This window comes from Hemibagrus wyckioides, linkage group LG08, assembly GCF_019097595.1.
Source record: "Hemibagrus wyckioides isolate EC202008001 linkage group LG08, SWU_Hwy_1.0, whole genome shotgun sequence".
Lineage (NCBI taxonomy): Eukaryota > Metazoa > Chordata > Actinopteri > Siluriformes > Bagridae > Hemibagrus > Hemibagrus wyckioides.
The window spans coordinates 8341966-8358124 of record NC_080717.1 but is presented as its reverse complement, the minus strand read 5'-3'; the positions used below and the strand labels follow the sequence as shown (position 1 = coordinate 8358124).

General features: G+C 38.8%; 1 protein-coding gene across 7 annotated transcripts in view; it reads left to right on the top strand.

Moving 5' to 3' along the window:
- Nucleotides 1-16159, top strand: part of limch1b (LIM and calponin homology domains 1b) — a 98475-nt gene that overhangs the window by 56233 nt on the left and 26083 nt on the right. For all 7 annotated transcript variants that reach the window (XM_058398072.1, XM_058398074.1, XM_058398077.1 and 4 more), the window contains 4 exons: nucleotides 4771-4801; nucleotides 7259-7369; nucleotides 11201-11399; nucleotides 15673-15925. In XM_058398072.1, coding sequence (XP_058254055.1) covers nucleotides 4771-4801; nucleotides 7259-7369; nucleotides 11201-11399; nucleotides 15673-15925 — 594 coding nt within the window. The remainder of the gene's footprint in view (nucleotides 1-4770; nucleotides 4802-7258; nucleotides 7370-11200; nucleotides 11400-15672; nucleotides 15926-16159) is intronic.

Below are 16159 nucleotides of genomic sequence, written 5' to 3'. Positions count from 1 at the left end.
TCTGTGAATTAGCTGTTTCTGTAAAAACTATTAACATATTTAACTGGCACTAATGTCAGAGCGGCTGTTATAGAAAATGAATCGCATTCACATTCTGACGGATCAGAATCGAGACTGTAGCAGTGTTGTGGTCCAAAAATCACATTTGACGCAGCTTATTTACAAAATCATATATGTGTAATAATCAGAGATAATGACGTAGCTTAACAATTTGAGATATTTTCCTGTCAAAATTCATTTACAGCTTTTTAATAACATGCAAAAGGTATTTGGGTTTAGCTTCTTCAGCTCTCTGGTGCTGTATTAGAAGATTTTAAATGTATGATAGTGAGCCCTATCATTTGCTTTGACAGCCAGCAGCCAGTGATTTGTAAATGTAGCAAGTTCATGTTTATATAGCGATTTTTAATTGCCACATAAAAATTGTGACGATCTAAGTTAGGTTATGTAATGTGTTGGAATGTGCTTTAAAGCTTACACTGATTTTGCAGTGTCCTTATTTAAAGTATTACAGATTAGCGACTTATTGTACTTGTTAGCTGCAGTAATTGTGTGACAGGCAGACATCAGACACCAAGCATGTCTTGTCTGATTGATAACGTTTGTTAAAGTAAACTGTACAGTTCTATTGTCATGTTTCTGTTTTGTTCCTATGCCCTTATGTCCACTAGGGCTTTTGTCTCCCCCCTCTATATGATACCTTTCAGACAGACTTTAACTCGTCCTCCACATCCTCTATGTTTGTGCTCTGACCTTCTCTTCCTTCATTTCCTAAATTTCGACACCATCTGTATCCGTCAGTGTGTGTGTGTGGGTGTGTGTGTGTGTGTGTCCATGTGTGCATGTACGAAAACGAAAGAGTACGCTCCAAAATGGACAAGATGCCATCACGAGCGTTAGACCGTGTCAAACGTCCAGGTCTTCACAAAAATACTGGGTTTTTGTCCATTTCAAAAAAGCCTTAATATTTAGGGTGATTGTGTGTGCAGCTCTTATTGCAGCTTGATGCAGCCAACAGGGGTTTACTGATGTTTAGGTGAGGACTCAGCAATAGAGAAAGAGAGAATATACATTTTTAGTCTTCTGTGAGGGCCGAAAGGACCAAATGCCCTCTCAATAATAGGACATCTGTCCTCAGTCACCTGTACTGGGTTTTTTAGGTGTAGCATTAATTAGCTATAGAAATTGTTATTTCCATTGTAGGTCCTCACAGATGTTGGGTTGTTTGTTTGTGTGTGTGTGTGTGTGTACACACACTTATTGGTCAGGATTACAGTTGTTGTCATAGTGACTGTGTTTTGTCCTGTGATAGATAGGCAGTCAGTCATGAGGGGGTGTGTCCCGTGTGTATCAGGGAGCTACAGACAGAACAGAAAGGGAAGATTGTGCTGCTTACAAGACTGGTTTGTTCACTCTGAAAAGGCCGAGGTGGAAAGATAGAGTTTCAGGGCTTTATTGGTTTCTGCACACTTTTGAATGTGTGCATTTGTGCAGATTTTATGTGTTAAATTGCAAGAACGCTTCTTGCACTTCAGCACAGTTTTGTAAGAGACACACAGTGCACACAGAGACAGTCATGCCTGTTTCCTGCTAAAAGTGAAACAAACACTTGCTTTAGGACCCTGAGCCATCAAATAGTTCAGCAAATATGTGGGAATATTCCACTGGGAACGGGAGGGAAAATGAGGAAATAGAAGGCAGAAGAGAAAATGGGTCCAATGTACTAGTAAAATTCCTAAAAAACACTAATTTAATTTTAGCCTTTTATTCTAGTGTCATTTAGTGAGCTTCTGCTATTAAACTTGTAGCTCAAATAAAAATGTTGACTAGCTAGTTTCTGGACAAGTGATGATATGTGTCATCTTTGTGGCTTGACATGTTTACCATGTTTGATTTTATTTTAGTTTGGCTAATTAACAGTAGCCAGGGGTTGGTTGTGTCATAAACTATATGCACACTTCTTTCTGTAATTTTCTTTTTTATTTCCAGAAGTCTCAGACATTTTGTAGTCATAGTTTGTTTATGTTCGTTAAAGTTTTTTTTTAAGCAATAAAGAGCACTTAATGTTATGTTCTTATTTGTTAGCAAGTAGTTGCAGTGCTAGGTGCAAGCTTTAGGCCTGCTGAATAAATTCTTTGTCATTGAAAAGCATACAGCATATTTAATAAATTCAAATTGAAATTTGTCAGAAATACGTTACACAATAAGACATGCATGTGAAATGCTTTTTACAACTGTCCATGCATAAAAATAGAAAAAGGGTTAAAATAAAAACAAAAAATGAAATAAGACAGAATAAGTAAAATGAAATAAGATAGAACAGATTAATAGGAAAATAAAGTGGAGTAGAGTGGGAAGCTGTATTAGGAAAAATAGGGCTGGGGTTACATCTGCAGCGGGCTGGGGTTTTTTTTTTTTAGGTGAGGGCTGGGGTTTCTATAGGAGAGGGCTGGGGATTCTTCGAGAGAGGGCTGGGCTTTCTTCAGGACCAGGCTGGGGTTTGTTCAGGAGAGGGTTGGGCTTTCTTCAGGAGAGTGCTGGGGTATCTTCAGCAGCAGGCTGGGCTTTCTTCGGGAGAAGACTGGAATTTCTAAGGAGAGGGCTGGGGTTTCTTAGGGAGCAGGCTGGAATTTCTAAGGAGAGGGCTGGGGTTTCTTAGGGAGCAGGCTGGGGTTTCTTTGGGAGTGGGCTGGGGTTTTATTTGGGAGCGGGCTGGGGTTGCTTCAGGAGAGGGCAGGGGTTTCTTCGGGAGCTTGGCTTGGGTTTCTTCAGTAGCTTGCTGGGGTTTCTTTAGGAGCGGGCTGGGGTTTCTTCAGGAGAGGTCTGGGGTTTCTTTCAGAGAGTGCTTGGGTTACATCAGAAGCAGGCTGGGGTTTCTTCAGGAGCAGGCTGGGGTTTTTAATTTAGGAGCGGGCTGGGGTTTCTTCAGGATTCCTTTGAAAATTTGACCTGCATACCTGCTATCTTGATAGCTAACTAGATAACTGTAGCCAGGGGTGTCATTTTTGTCATAAACAATATGAAACACTTTTCTCTTGGTCCTATTTGTTTGTTTGTTTTCAAAGGTGCCTCAGACAATTTGAATTCATTTGAATGAACTTTCAGTATATATTTACCCACAATGTCTTTTAATGCAAATGGCATTAACATGCAATGCAAATCTACATCATCCACTGACATGCCTTACTGTCTTTAATGAAGTGCTTCTTTTTTTTTTAAGCCAAGAGTCCCTTTATAAACACGTTACCTGTTCTGGCCTGTGCTTGTATTTTTCCCGAATTACTTTGTCTTTCTCATATCTTTTCTGAGCACACCACCAATAATTTCAGTGGAAAGACTGATGCTGAGAAAAAGTGAGCACAGAGTACAACTATGTAGCCTGGCAGTGTGGTGATGGAAACACAGAGCAGTTTCTGACAGGTGTTAGGAGAAAGAGAGAGAGGATAGTTATCTGTGTTATCTGGACTTGTGATCTAATACGCTTTGGAATTTGTTTGAGGGGTCAGTGCTGTCTCGCTTTAGTGTATAAAAATGCTCCTGCTACTTCAGAAGCACAAGGAGGTCATAGTAAGTGTGCGGTTGAGAGAAGAAAAAAAGAGGACGAGGTTGCCAGGTCTGTGGTTTTCTCACAGGATTATGTTGCTGCTACAGGTTGGTGGTTGAACGTTCTGCATACATTAGATGAATTATACCAATGTTTTTGTTTTGCAAACCGATTAAATAATCTGAAAATGCTTAAACTGCAAATGCAATGTTTGAGGAATCTATATTTGAGGAACTGCAGTGAATTAAACACTGTAATAGTATAGTACATATAATTGTGGGAACAGTCTCATTGAAGATGGACAGTTGAAGAATTAGTAAAGACTAGGTGCCATTTTTCCAGTCTTAATCTGTCTAGTTTCAGTAAGTCTGTGCACAGTGTATCATCAGATTGTTCTTCTTGGCTGACAGGAGTGGAAGCTGATGCTGTGGGCTTCTGCTGTTGTTGCCCATCCACATTAATGTTCAATATACAGTGTTTTCTGAGAGTTAAATTATGAACCTGAAAAGCTGTAGCTATTATTTCAGGATCGAGACAAGTAATTCTTGTTTTGCCCCAAGGATTTCACTGGATTTTGTTTATTGCTTTTCTGATATTTCCTGAGAAGTACCGTATCCTGAAGATACAAATTTTGATCACATCCTTTTAACACGCACATCATTTCCTCTTTAGCTCTTTGTTCTTAGGATGATATTTCGTTTGGATGATATCTACTAGCCAAGAGATGGAGTTTATCCTGTGAGGAAATAAAGAATCTTGGCCTAACTTTTGTGGAGGTGGATAAAGAGAAGAGCTCTCTCTCTCTCTCTCTCTCACTTCCCATGTTTAGCACCTGAAAACAAATAAAAAGCAGGGACAATTCACTCCATTCTTCCTGTTCCTCAACAGTGTAACTGAATATATCGGCTAGATTGCACAGATAGAGCTCTCTGAAAACATGTAGTACTGCTGCAGCCTATCATTACAGATTAGTAGTTCGAAGTAGCACTGATCATTGCATTAAGCATCATCAGTATAAATTGGGTTTATTCAGAAGGGCTCTAATGTCTGTATGTTTGTTACTTGTGAAATATGCTGGATGAATTGTTGTATTAAATTAGAAAAGAATGCAAAATAGAAGCATTTTTACTAGTGTTCTCGCTGTATATATCAATTTTTATTTGCATAGCTAAAGGTTGTATTAAATACTCTCTCTCTCTCTCTCTTTCTTTTTCTTACCCCCACAGAGGCTCAGACTGCAACAAGAGGCTGAAAAATGTAAGTATATTTATACATTTCTGTTTCAATATCCAATCATATTGAATTCTATCTATAGTCTATATCCAGTTCTGTTTTCAGATCGTAAATATTTATTACGGTTTTTAAATGAACATGCCTTTGCTCTGTTGTTAGCCCTTTTTAACCCAGATCTCTTCCTGTAGATCTGCTTTACTCAGTACAAAATTCAGTTCCGACCGCAGTTACAGAAATAATCAGTGTACCGGCTTAGCTGGATTAACCGGATCAGAACGGAGTGCATAATGAAGGTAGATCTCAGAGTAGGGTTATTGATACATGGTTTCATCATGCTTTATGGTATAAATGGTATAAATAAGAGAAAATAAAGAATTACAGACTATGGGTTATACTTTAATAGAACAATAATTATGGTGACTAAATAATCCAAAACAATGGTTTGCTAAATAAAAAAAATATTTTTGAGTATATGTATTTTTATTTGAATTCATTAATTGTTAGCTTTTCATTAGGTGGAGCCTTGTGTATGACGTGTTGCATCGAAATATTACAGCAAGCTCATTAATATTAACCGGTAACCATACTGTAGATGTTAAGCTGGAACTATTGTCAGAGCTGCTGTTACAGTAAATGATTCAACACCTTCTGAATTCAGGTGCTCTGTGGTATAAATAGTGTCATTTTGTTTTTTTTTCCACAGCGCTGTTGTATGTTGATCCAGAAGGTGATTCATTTTCCTATACCGGTAGCTCTGACAGTATTCCCAGCTGCAAGGTTAATATTAATACATTCGTTCTAATATGTGAGCAGCTCTGTAATAAGAATACACACATTGACGTGTATCACAGACGTGTCTAACATTATCTTATCTTCGATATGGTGACGTTTACTTGAGGAGACATTTTTTTATTTATTATTTTGTTGGTGCCTAGTAACAGTCAGAGGTAGTACTGTAAATGTTTTCTTATATGAGAAAGTTGTCATTTTCCAAGAAAAATCTGTCCAGTATCTTGGTAACATGATAAGCTGTTGTTTTATTAACTGCAGAAGAGAGAAAAACAGAGGCTGGTGAGGGATTAACTCTATAGCTGTTATAAGGTTATGGGGAACAGGAACTAACATCCACGGGATGAAGTGTTAGCTGTAAGTGAAAAAAGTGGGATGTGTCATTTGTTAATTATGTTTTTGCTGCAGTATAAGAGTTATAAACACTTGTGGATGAACTGTCATTGGAAAAACAATCAACGTTGGGTTTGGCTGCATTACACTCCCTCCAATAAACTGGTTGTTCTCTGTAGAGGGCTGATGGAGATTGTTGATAAAGCCCTAAATGTGATCAGTCTCTCTTTAATGCAAACACTCATGCTTTTACACATGCTCATACGTTCCTGTGTGCCATGTTTTGTCAACAGGAATAATCACTGACTGTATAGATGAATATCTCTAGTTTACACTATTTTCTTGCCTTCCTTTTGCTGTTTTATGGTTGAAATGAGGATTATGTGGGTGAAAGGTGTTGAGTATGTCGAGGTAATGTGTTTTGAGTTAATATTAACAGTGCATTATATTACAATCTGTTAGTTATTTGACATTCATAAAAGAGAAGCTTGTTTTAAACAGATTTTGATCAGTTCTGTTTTTCCTGAGAATAGCTGGAGGGCGACATGCTGAAAGTACAGCTCCAAGAACTAGAAAAGTTTATTTATGGCGTGTCCCGTCAGGTGACTAGTGCTTTCGAATGGCCCTCAGCCAAGGATGCTGATTTAAGCATAAATCAGTAAGCTCACTGGGACTTTATAGGGTTGCATTGTTGAAAATCCTGATAGATAGTAAGTACAAGTTGTATTACAGATAGTCTTTTGAAATAAGGATTTAGAAATTGTTTTTTAGCTGAAATTATAGCTAATGATTGTTCAGTTCTTTTCTATCAGAAGATAACCCACTATCTTGATTATTTATGGTGCCACCATAAGGCAGCCGTTGTCTTGTTTGTACAGAAGGCCACCAAACAAACGCTACATACAGTGCTGTGTGTTATAGTAACACATTGGTAGCATTGTACCATCACCACTGGGTTTTTTTCTGTGTGTTCTGTGTGCTGTCTGTGTTTGTGTATATGTATTTGTGTTGAGTACTTGAACAGCCCAAACGGCATTCCACATTACCATGGAACAAACACTCTTTTGTTATAGGATGAATGGGCTAAAATTGGTGATAAATGAGAACAAAGGTTGTTTGCTTTGCCTGTCACGTTATCAATCTTTAGATAAGCTGTCATATCTGATATTCTTGTTTGGTAATGGGTATCTGATTTTCTAAACATTGTTAAATTGTTCTGCTTAATTTCTTTTCCAAACTTTATTCACTAGAAAATTGTATACCAGACAATACACTGTTAAGATACAGTAGCCATGTCTTTATATGACATTTATCAATAATGTGTTGCAAAACAATGTATTGGTTTTGTCCTCTATCTAGGTACTGATTACAATCTATTGGCTGGGCCGGGCAGCCAATAGCAGTGCCACATATAACGGGCCCACTCTGGATCTACGTGAGTTTGAAGGGCTGCTCTTACAGATGCGAAAGGTAAACACATATAGTATAACATACGCCACTGTACATCATTCTCATACACTACAGCTCTTTCAGTCTCATGCACTACAGCTCTGTCAGTCTTATACACTACAGCTTTTACATTTCAGCTCTATCAGACTTACACACTACAGCTCTCAGTCTCATGCACTACGGTTCTATCAGTCTCATACACTACAGCTCTATCAGTATTATACATTACAGCTCTATCAGTCTGTTATTCACTGCAGCTCTATCAGTCTCATACACTACAGCTCTATCAGTCTCGTACACTACGGCTCTTTCAGTCTCATGCACTACGGTTCTATCAGTCTCATACACTACAGCTCTGTCAGTCTTATACACTACAGCTTTTACATTTCAGCTCTATCAGACTTACACACTACAGCTCTATCAGTCTCATGCACTATGGTTCTATCAGTCTTATACACTACAGCTCTATCAGTATTATACATTACAGCTCTATCAATCTCTTATTCACTGCAGCTCTACCAGTCTCATACACTACAGCTCTATCAGTCTGTTATTCACTGCAGCTCTATCAGTCTCATACACTACAGCTCTATCAGTCTCATACACTACAGCTCTATCAGTCTCATACACTACAGCTCTATCAGTATTATACATTACAGCTCTATCAGTCTATTATTCACTGCAGCTCTATCAGTCTCATACGCCATGGCTTTATCAGTCTTATGCACTGCAGCTCTTACACTACAGCTCTATCAATCTCATACACTACAGCTCTATCAGTATTATACATTACAGCTCTATCAGTCTCATACACTACAGCTTTTACACTACAGCTCTATCAATCTTATACACTATAGCTCTATCATTATTATACACCACAGCTCTATCATTATTATACACTATAGCTCTATCATTATTATACATCACAGCTCTATCATTATTATACACTATAGCTCTAAAGCCCTTAGAAACTAAAGCTGGCAATACCGAGACTTCCTTCAGAAGAATGTGCCTTAAAAATAAATGGGGGCCACAATTAATAATAATCAGTTATACACCAGACTATCACTTATCCATTTATCATGCACAATATATCAGTCTCTTTATTCTACTATTTCTAATACTAACTCTAGTAGATAATGATACAGCTGTTGTATTGAAATATTTTGAAATACTTACATAAACTGAGGTATTTGGCCCTCCAGTTGATTATCCTCTACTGACTTTTGGTAAAGAATTAGGCGAGGGGCAATAGCTCTTTTCTCATCTGGAAAACAGACATTTTTTTAGTGTCATCATCACTTGGCATTATTTCAGATATTTTATGACTTCTTAGGATGGATGTTTATAGGACCCTGAGTTACCCTGAGATTTTATAGAGATGGGTCCGAGAGCTCTATAAGACTTGTGCTCTCCAGAGATGAGCTCACACCCCTGGCCTCAGCAGTCAGGCCTGAGCACTCTCTGTTAAACTCTTGTGAGGACACTGATGAAATGCACGCAGGCATATACAGATGTGATTGTTATTACTGTCACTCTGATTACGTACTGCATTGATGTTCTCAGTTACCTCACGAACAGTTGCTCTTCCAGCTCTATCTAATTCTAAATGCAGATGATACATTAGTCAATGCTTAAATGGAAACCAGGGGTCATCAAACTGGTGGACCACAAGTCCACTATTTCAGCACAGTGAATAAAGTACTTGAAAAAACAGTAGCAGACAATAAATTTATATATTTAAATTAGCCATAGTTTTCAAAATAAGAACCATTGCAACTTCTGTAACAGTTCATCTGTTGCTGCTTAACAAATCACGTGCATTTATTTTAACTATGTAGCTTCAGGGAGCTCATCAAACCAGAGACAAGCTGCAGGGCTAAAGACATTAGCTCAGTTTGGGGACAGTTCTGGCAGACTCGAGTAGATTTTTTTCCCCTCTTTTAGCATTTAGTGAACTGAAAGCATGCCTTTAAACAAAAGTCAATGATGAAAACAGATTGGACAAATTCAAAACATCTCGTCTGTTGAGACAAAAGTGTAATGTGAAGTGACAGGACGAAACAAACCACTAACCTAACCACTGTGAATGGTCAGATGTAGTGATATAACGTAAATGTGAATGGTTAAGCATTAACCTGGAACTATTGTCTCTGTTCAGTCATGTTAGTTGCTTATACATGTTATTGTTTATTTCTTTGGACAAGGAATCCTACTGAACTGGATTTTCGTTCATTTTTGTTCTAATGATTGAGCTGAATGTTGCAGAATGTTGCAAAAGAGCTGATTTGAGCTTTGCACATATACATAGTGCATTTGAGCTCAACTGCTACATAAAAAATATGCTGGTTAGCACACATCAAAATAGTGCTGAGGTTTGCTTAGTTACCAAGGGAACAGGCACAGATCTTTATATAGTATAGATGCAGTCATGCACACACATACACAGAGCGAACTTGCAGCCATAAGAAGGGGAATGATGTCAGTGAGGAATGATTTATTTCTCCTCTATTCCATGTGCCTGTTTAATAGGTCTCTGCCACTCTGTCTGTGAGTGATATGCAGTCCTCTCTCAGTGCAGATTTCATGAACTGGACCTCCTTTCACAGGTTATGCCAACTTTCTACACAGCTTTAATGAAAATGTCATCTTCATTTTGTTGACATGGCAGAAATTTGTTTGAAAAAACACTGCCTCATCACTCTTCACCTCTCTGTGACCGCTGCAAGATAGTGTGTGTGTTTTGTCAGGGTAGAATACCAGCAAACTGACTTGCTGTGTGTGTGCATTTGTGCGTGTGTGTGTGTGTGTGTGTGCAAGAGTGCTGCTGGAGAGAGGATTTAGTCTCAGTAAGGAATGTGTCTTGGAGCGAGAGCAGTCAAAGTGATCCATTGTACCCAGAGACCTACAGCATGAGGGTCAGCCAAATCAGACGTCACATCCTCTTATACATGATCTCCTAGAGCAGTTGTTTTTAGCCCTGCTACTGAAATACCCCTGTCTTGCACAAAGCTCCCTTGCTCAACACTGGCACATCTTAGCTCCCCTTTTATCGTCACAGTTATCACTAAAAATAAACGAGTAAATGTCGCTTCATGTTTGTAGCTTGTAGAAACAAGCTGAGAAATTCCATTAAAAATGCTGTCAGGAAATAGAAACCAAAAATGGACAAACAGGTAAAGGTTAAAATAAAAAATAGTTTTCTATAAATTGTTTGAGTTGCAAAATCTGGCAGCAAATAAATTTCTATAGTTATTTAGTTAGAGAGTTTCCCCCATTTTCTCCCCAATTTGGTCACCTGCCAATTCCCATACACCAGCCAGCTCTCCCATAATGCAATATATAGAGGAGATTTGAGTGGCAGGTAGAACAGCTACTGACCAGAGAGAGGGAAGGCTGACACATGCTTCCTCTAAGACACACCAATTTTTCTATTGAAAGGCTCTCAGTGGAAAGCACTGTTTGTTGTCTTCTGAATACATAAGGCCCAAGATAAAGTGGGTGTGATTGCAGCAAGAAGAAAAAAAAAAACGTTACTGATAATAACTTTTTGATTAGACGAAAAGTATTTATGGGGTTCCTGCATACTCATGCAAGGGGAAAGAAGATTTGCAAAATTATGAGATGAACAATAGGAGATTGTCAGAAACAGGAAGCCACAAGCACTGAACTGGAACGAGCGAACGACAGAGTGAAACTTGGAAAGAGCAAAAGTGTAGAGTGATGGGGAAAAGGCTAGCTGGGCTCTCAGGAATGGTCATAACAGCTTTCATTTCTGCCCAGATATAAGACTCATTAGATCCACTTAAAGGAAACCACATGAAATATATAACGTGTGTGCGTGTGTTTCAGGAGGTTGAGGACTGGGACAGCCCAAAGCGCAGCATTAGGGATAGCGGTTACATTGATTGCTGGGAGTCAGAGCGCAGTGACTCTCTCTCGCCGCCAAGGCACACGCGAGACGACTCCTTTGACAGTCTGGACTCCATCGGCTCACGCTCACGCCACACGCCCTCTCCGGATGGCCTGTTTGCCCGCGGCTCCAGCGATGGTGAGCCCACCACACACATACACACACACACATGCAGGTGCACACTCTGTGTGTTTTAGAAAGTACATTATATCTTTGTATTAGCTATTTGGCAGTTGTCTCCAGTATTGAAAGCCTAGAAGAATTAAGCATAGAAAAGAAAGAAGCTGGTAAAATTAACTGTGATAGACTATGTAGTTTTATATAGGGTGTATTCCTGCTTTCATGCCCAGTATTCCGAGGATATTCTCTGGATTTGAAAGAATGACAAAGCAGTTACTAAGGGTCAATCGAGGATACTATCTTTAGGGGATTTTAGGGATGTCCTTTTTGTTAAGCCTTTATGGCACTGTAGTGTTGGCACCTCACAGTTCAATCATGAGTTCAGTCTGTGGTTTCTATGTGGGTTTTCTCAGGGTTCAGTGGTTTCCTCCCAAATATATATCAATGGTATAGACAATCTTCAGACATGACTTTGTCGATATGTCAGGAAGGATGAACAAATATTGGACAGGTAAATTTACATTATATTAAATTTTATTTAAAGTTAGAGCAGATGTATCCCAAGATAAGAGGAAGGATTGTTCAGAGGATATTTATATCACGTTCCAGAAAGGGAAAAAAAAAATAGAATTTATATCTTACTGTGCATTATTTTACGACGTTTTATTACTTTTAATGATGACAGAACATCTATGAAACAACATTCTATACTAAATCTCTGCTTGTGTGCCTCTGTATCCATCACACGTTCCCTAGACATTTCTAATAATAACCTCATAATAAATGGTACAGCGTAGTTGTTATGATATAGTGAAGTTGGATGTTAAAATATGATTTGGATGTGTGACAGTTATTCACAGCATGCCGTGTATTCATTTTGGCCGTGTGTGCGTTACCATAGAAATGATTGATTTCTGAGTCTGAAAGGATGAACAGCTCCAGGGGGAGTCTTTGAGGCGAGAGTATAATTTTCATCAGGTAGTAAATGTTCTAATATTTATTTTATGGAAGCACATACACCAAAGAGGTTATTTTTTAGCTCAGGATAAATTATTTTAAGATCATATGATGATGGTAGTGCTTTACAACATAATCGCAGCAAATGATACCAATTTAGTGAGTAAGATTTTTTCACAATTAGAAAAAATATCATAAACTGGTGCATGTCACTCTTTCCATTTAAGGGCTGTGATGCTAATTTGGATGTTCCATTTCTCAGCTTTTTACACAGCCATTAGCACACAAAAGGTTAAAGGTCCCCATGGTGGATATGACGACATCCTCTATAGCCAGGCATGAATCGGGACTAGTATCTGTTAATGATATCTGTGCTGTGTTTTCTGGTAGCTCTGAGTTTAAGCTTAATACCAAATGTTTTCTTTATCTGAGACTGGTTACTGTGAGCTGCTGTTCTTTTATTCTTTAAGAATATAAATCGGAGAAGGAGAGAGAGAGGCGACAGAGAGATGGAGTAAATACCGTCTGCAGCGATCATCTTTTGTGACTTGTATTCTTCCTTTTCAACTCACACATGCACGTTTTTCTTACTATACTTGTTAGGGCCTTACAGTGGCCAATTTAGTGATGCAGCTATTTAACGCTAGATTTTATTTTTAAAATTAAAGCTGTGTTTTTTGCAAAAAACATGCCCACACAAACCCCATTACTCTCCATCTATTACTGGTTTTAAAGACTGTGTATAATGCAGGTCTGTGAGGCCAGTGAGTGAAGCAGAAATTTTAATTGCTGAGTCAGATCTATTAAAGCCGATGGGGCTCGGCTCCTAAATGTTTTACACACACACACACATACACACACAAACTGCAGTAAGACAGCTTCTATATACTAATGGACTACCAACTCTTTTTGTGTTCTGTGGAGGATGATCAATGTCCTGATTTCAGGAACATACTCATGCACCAGTTTTCCACTCAACAACAGATCTTTCAGAGTCATTTTGAATCAGCTGACCACCACCACCAGATGAGTCAGACAGGAGCTTATTACAGAGATCCTGAAGCTGTTCTTGTACTTGGTTAAAGCATAATATGAAGCACATCAAAGAGACCATACACTGTGACCCCGAAGTTTTAATGCTGATGCTTTTACTGTCACACGGCTTCAAAGAATTCTGCTCATTTCAGTAACTGTTGACATTCAATTACATCAAAGTATATCATGCTAACATATCATTCTCAGGACCTATACATGTGGGAATGAAAAATTTGCATGCCCTTTGTGCTGTAATTTCAGCGCCTTTGAAGCAGTCCCAAATGGGAGCGTCAGTAATTCCGTTTCGTAAACATTGCCTCAGACCATGTACAAAGCTCAAGCTCACAGAAATGTCGTTTCACATGTGCTGGCTTCGTAAATATTTAATGAAAGTGAAGCGGACTCATAAACAGCTACTTGTATTTTTTTTATATGCAGGTTTGAAAGGAAAAGGGTTACATAATTAGCTGACAGTTGAGTATTTTATAAGGCCAGGCTGCACATTACTGAGCTTGGGAAACTGTTGATTGCTGTGGAATACACCACAGTGAGTAGTTAGGGATTTATGTAAGAAGCCTGAGAAATGTTAATGTTTTTTCTCAGCAGATTGTCGAATGGCTGAATGAATGAATGAATGAGCGTCTGTCCAAAAAATTGTTGACCCACTAACCTTCAACTTGTGTGTTTCTACATAGAGTCTGCTTCTATCCAAACAGTATAAGAGTCAAGTCCACTGAAGGAATTTTAAAACAAACCAGAAGGCTGTAACCCCTTCCAAGTAGACCTAAAAACAAAGTAGCAAAAAGTCTTTTCTCTATTCAAAGAACTCACATAGAATATATAACATGGGTAGATTAAAGGAAGAATGCAGTTGTCCAGTATCATCCATAATATTGAGGTCATTGCTACATTCTTAGAATGGAGCATTTCATCTGCATCCTGAAGGCTGCTTCAGTACATTCAGAAGGGAACCTTTAGGCTTGAACTTTTAACTGTCCAAAGATTCCTTAAATTATCTTCAGGAGTGTGAGTCAAAAAAACTTTTAGGCCTTATTCTCCTTGGCCCCTGACATAGAATTGATTTATATTTACCCTTTAATCTGATAAGATTTATCTTTATATCTATTGAGTAATCTTTAGTTTGATTGCTTACATCTTCTGGTATTTTCCCCAGTGAGGAACTTGTCAATCACAGTGGTTAAGAGGTAATATTTTAGTCATATGGAATGTAGAAGATCTACAGTGTGTGTTTACACGGAGCTATGGGAACACTCAAGAGGCTTAGATAGTGCCGAAGCCACATGTGTGGTGTCTTTCCAAAGAATGCACCAAGATGAAGGATGGACATTAAGACTAGGTCCTTCTTGAGATTGCAGTTTTGGCACTATTGCAATTTTAAAGTAGAATAGTTCATGTCATTTTCAAGTTATGGATGTGCAGTTTGTAGCTGATGGTGTAATAAAAACACTGTATTACAAAACTCAAAATATTGAAAAAACCATTTGGACATATAACCTTTTAACAGATTATGTTTTGCCTTCAAAATTCTGTAATGATTTGAGGCCTATTTGAATTACAAATAAGAAAGTCACTTTGCTGGGGTGGTATGGGAAGAAGAGGAAGATGAACTTAAGTTGATAGGGCCTGAGATTTAAATATATGGACTAGGTTGGACTTGCATCTACACAGTAAGGGCAGACCCAGGAATCAGTGGGGTGATTATATTTCAAAGATGGCTTGGGAAGATCTATGGAAATCACAGGAGAAGTTGAAATCTGTGGCTTTAGATGAGGCTAGAGTTGTCCTTCTCAGCCTTTTTGGTTGATATAGAAAGAAGAACATCACTGTGTTTAGGGAAAAAGAGCATGTGAGGTGAAAAGGTATGGACTAGATATAGTTGGCTTTACATCCAGACAGTAAGTGCTCCAGTACCAAACTTCTAAATTGTGAGGAGATATTTGAGGGGGTTTGAGCACCATTCATGGATCTCCCATCAGAGCTGTGTTATTCACATCCCACTGGACAGAGACCCTGGTAGACCTCGGAAACACTGGTGACATTATATCTGACAGCTGGCTTGGGAATGTCTGGGGATAACTTGGGAGGGGCTGGAATCTGTGACTTAAGGCAGAGAACTCTTGACTGATCTTGTCCCCCATCATGAAAATCAAATGGGAAATTAATGAAAAATGAGGGATTACTTACTCAAGCTGCCCCTAACTGCCCCCTTTGTGCTGTTTCCACTAGCAACAATTTTGTGTTTCAGTATCGTCCTTTAATGTGAGTTTGCTTTCCACAGGCCGTGGCAGCGACTCGGAGTGTGACTTCCCCTATAGGAAGCTACCAGATATGCGGCGAGATGACATGCTGGCACGGCGGACATCATGCAGTGAACCACGTACCGCAGTGCCCTTTAATCAGTATCTGCCCAACAAAAGCAACCAGTCATCATATGTGCCAATTCCTTTGCGTAGACAACGCACCGAGCGTGAGGAGAGCTGCAAGAGCTGGAGCAGTGCCACCTCACCTATAGGAGGGGAGAGATCTTTCAGGTAATGACTACAATGAACAAGATGTTGATTATTTAAAGCCACTTTTATTACATTTCTAGAATCATTGTTGGTAACATACTATTAGATTTTGTCTTCGACAATTCTTAGGTCTTTGAAGAGTCAGTGATAGAACTAAGGGAGCTAAGGAAGTTTCTTCAGAACCAAAGGAATATTCCCATGTGATCATTTCCTTGCCTAGTATCAGTAGCAATAACTTGTGAATGTGACCACAGG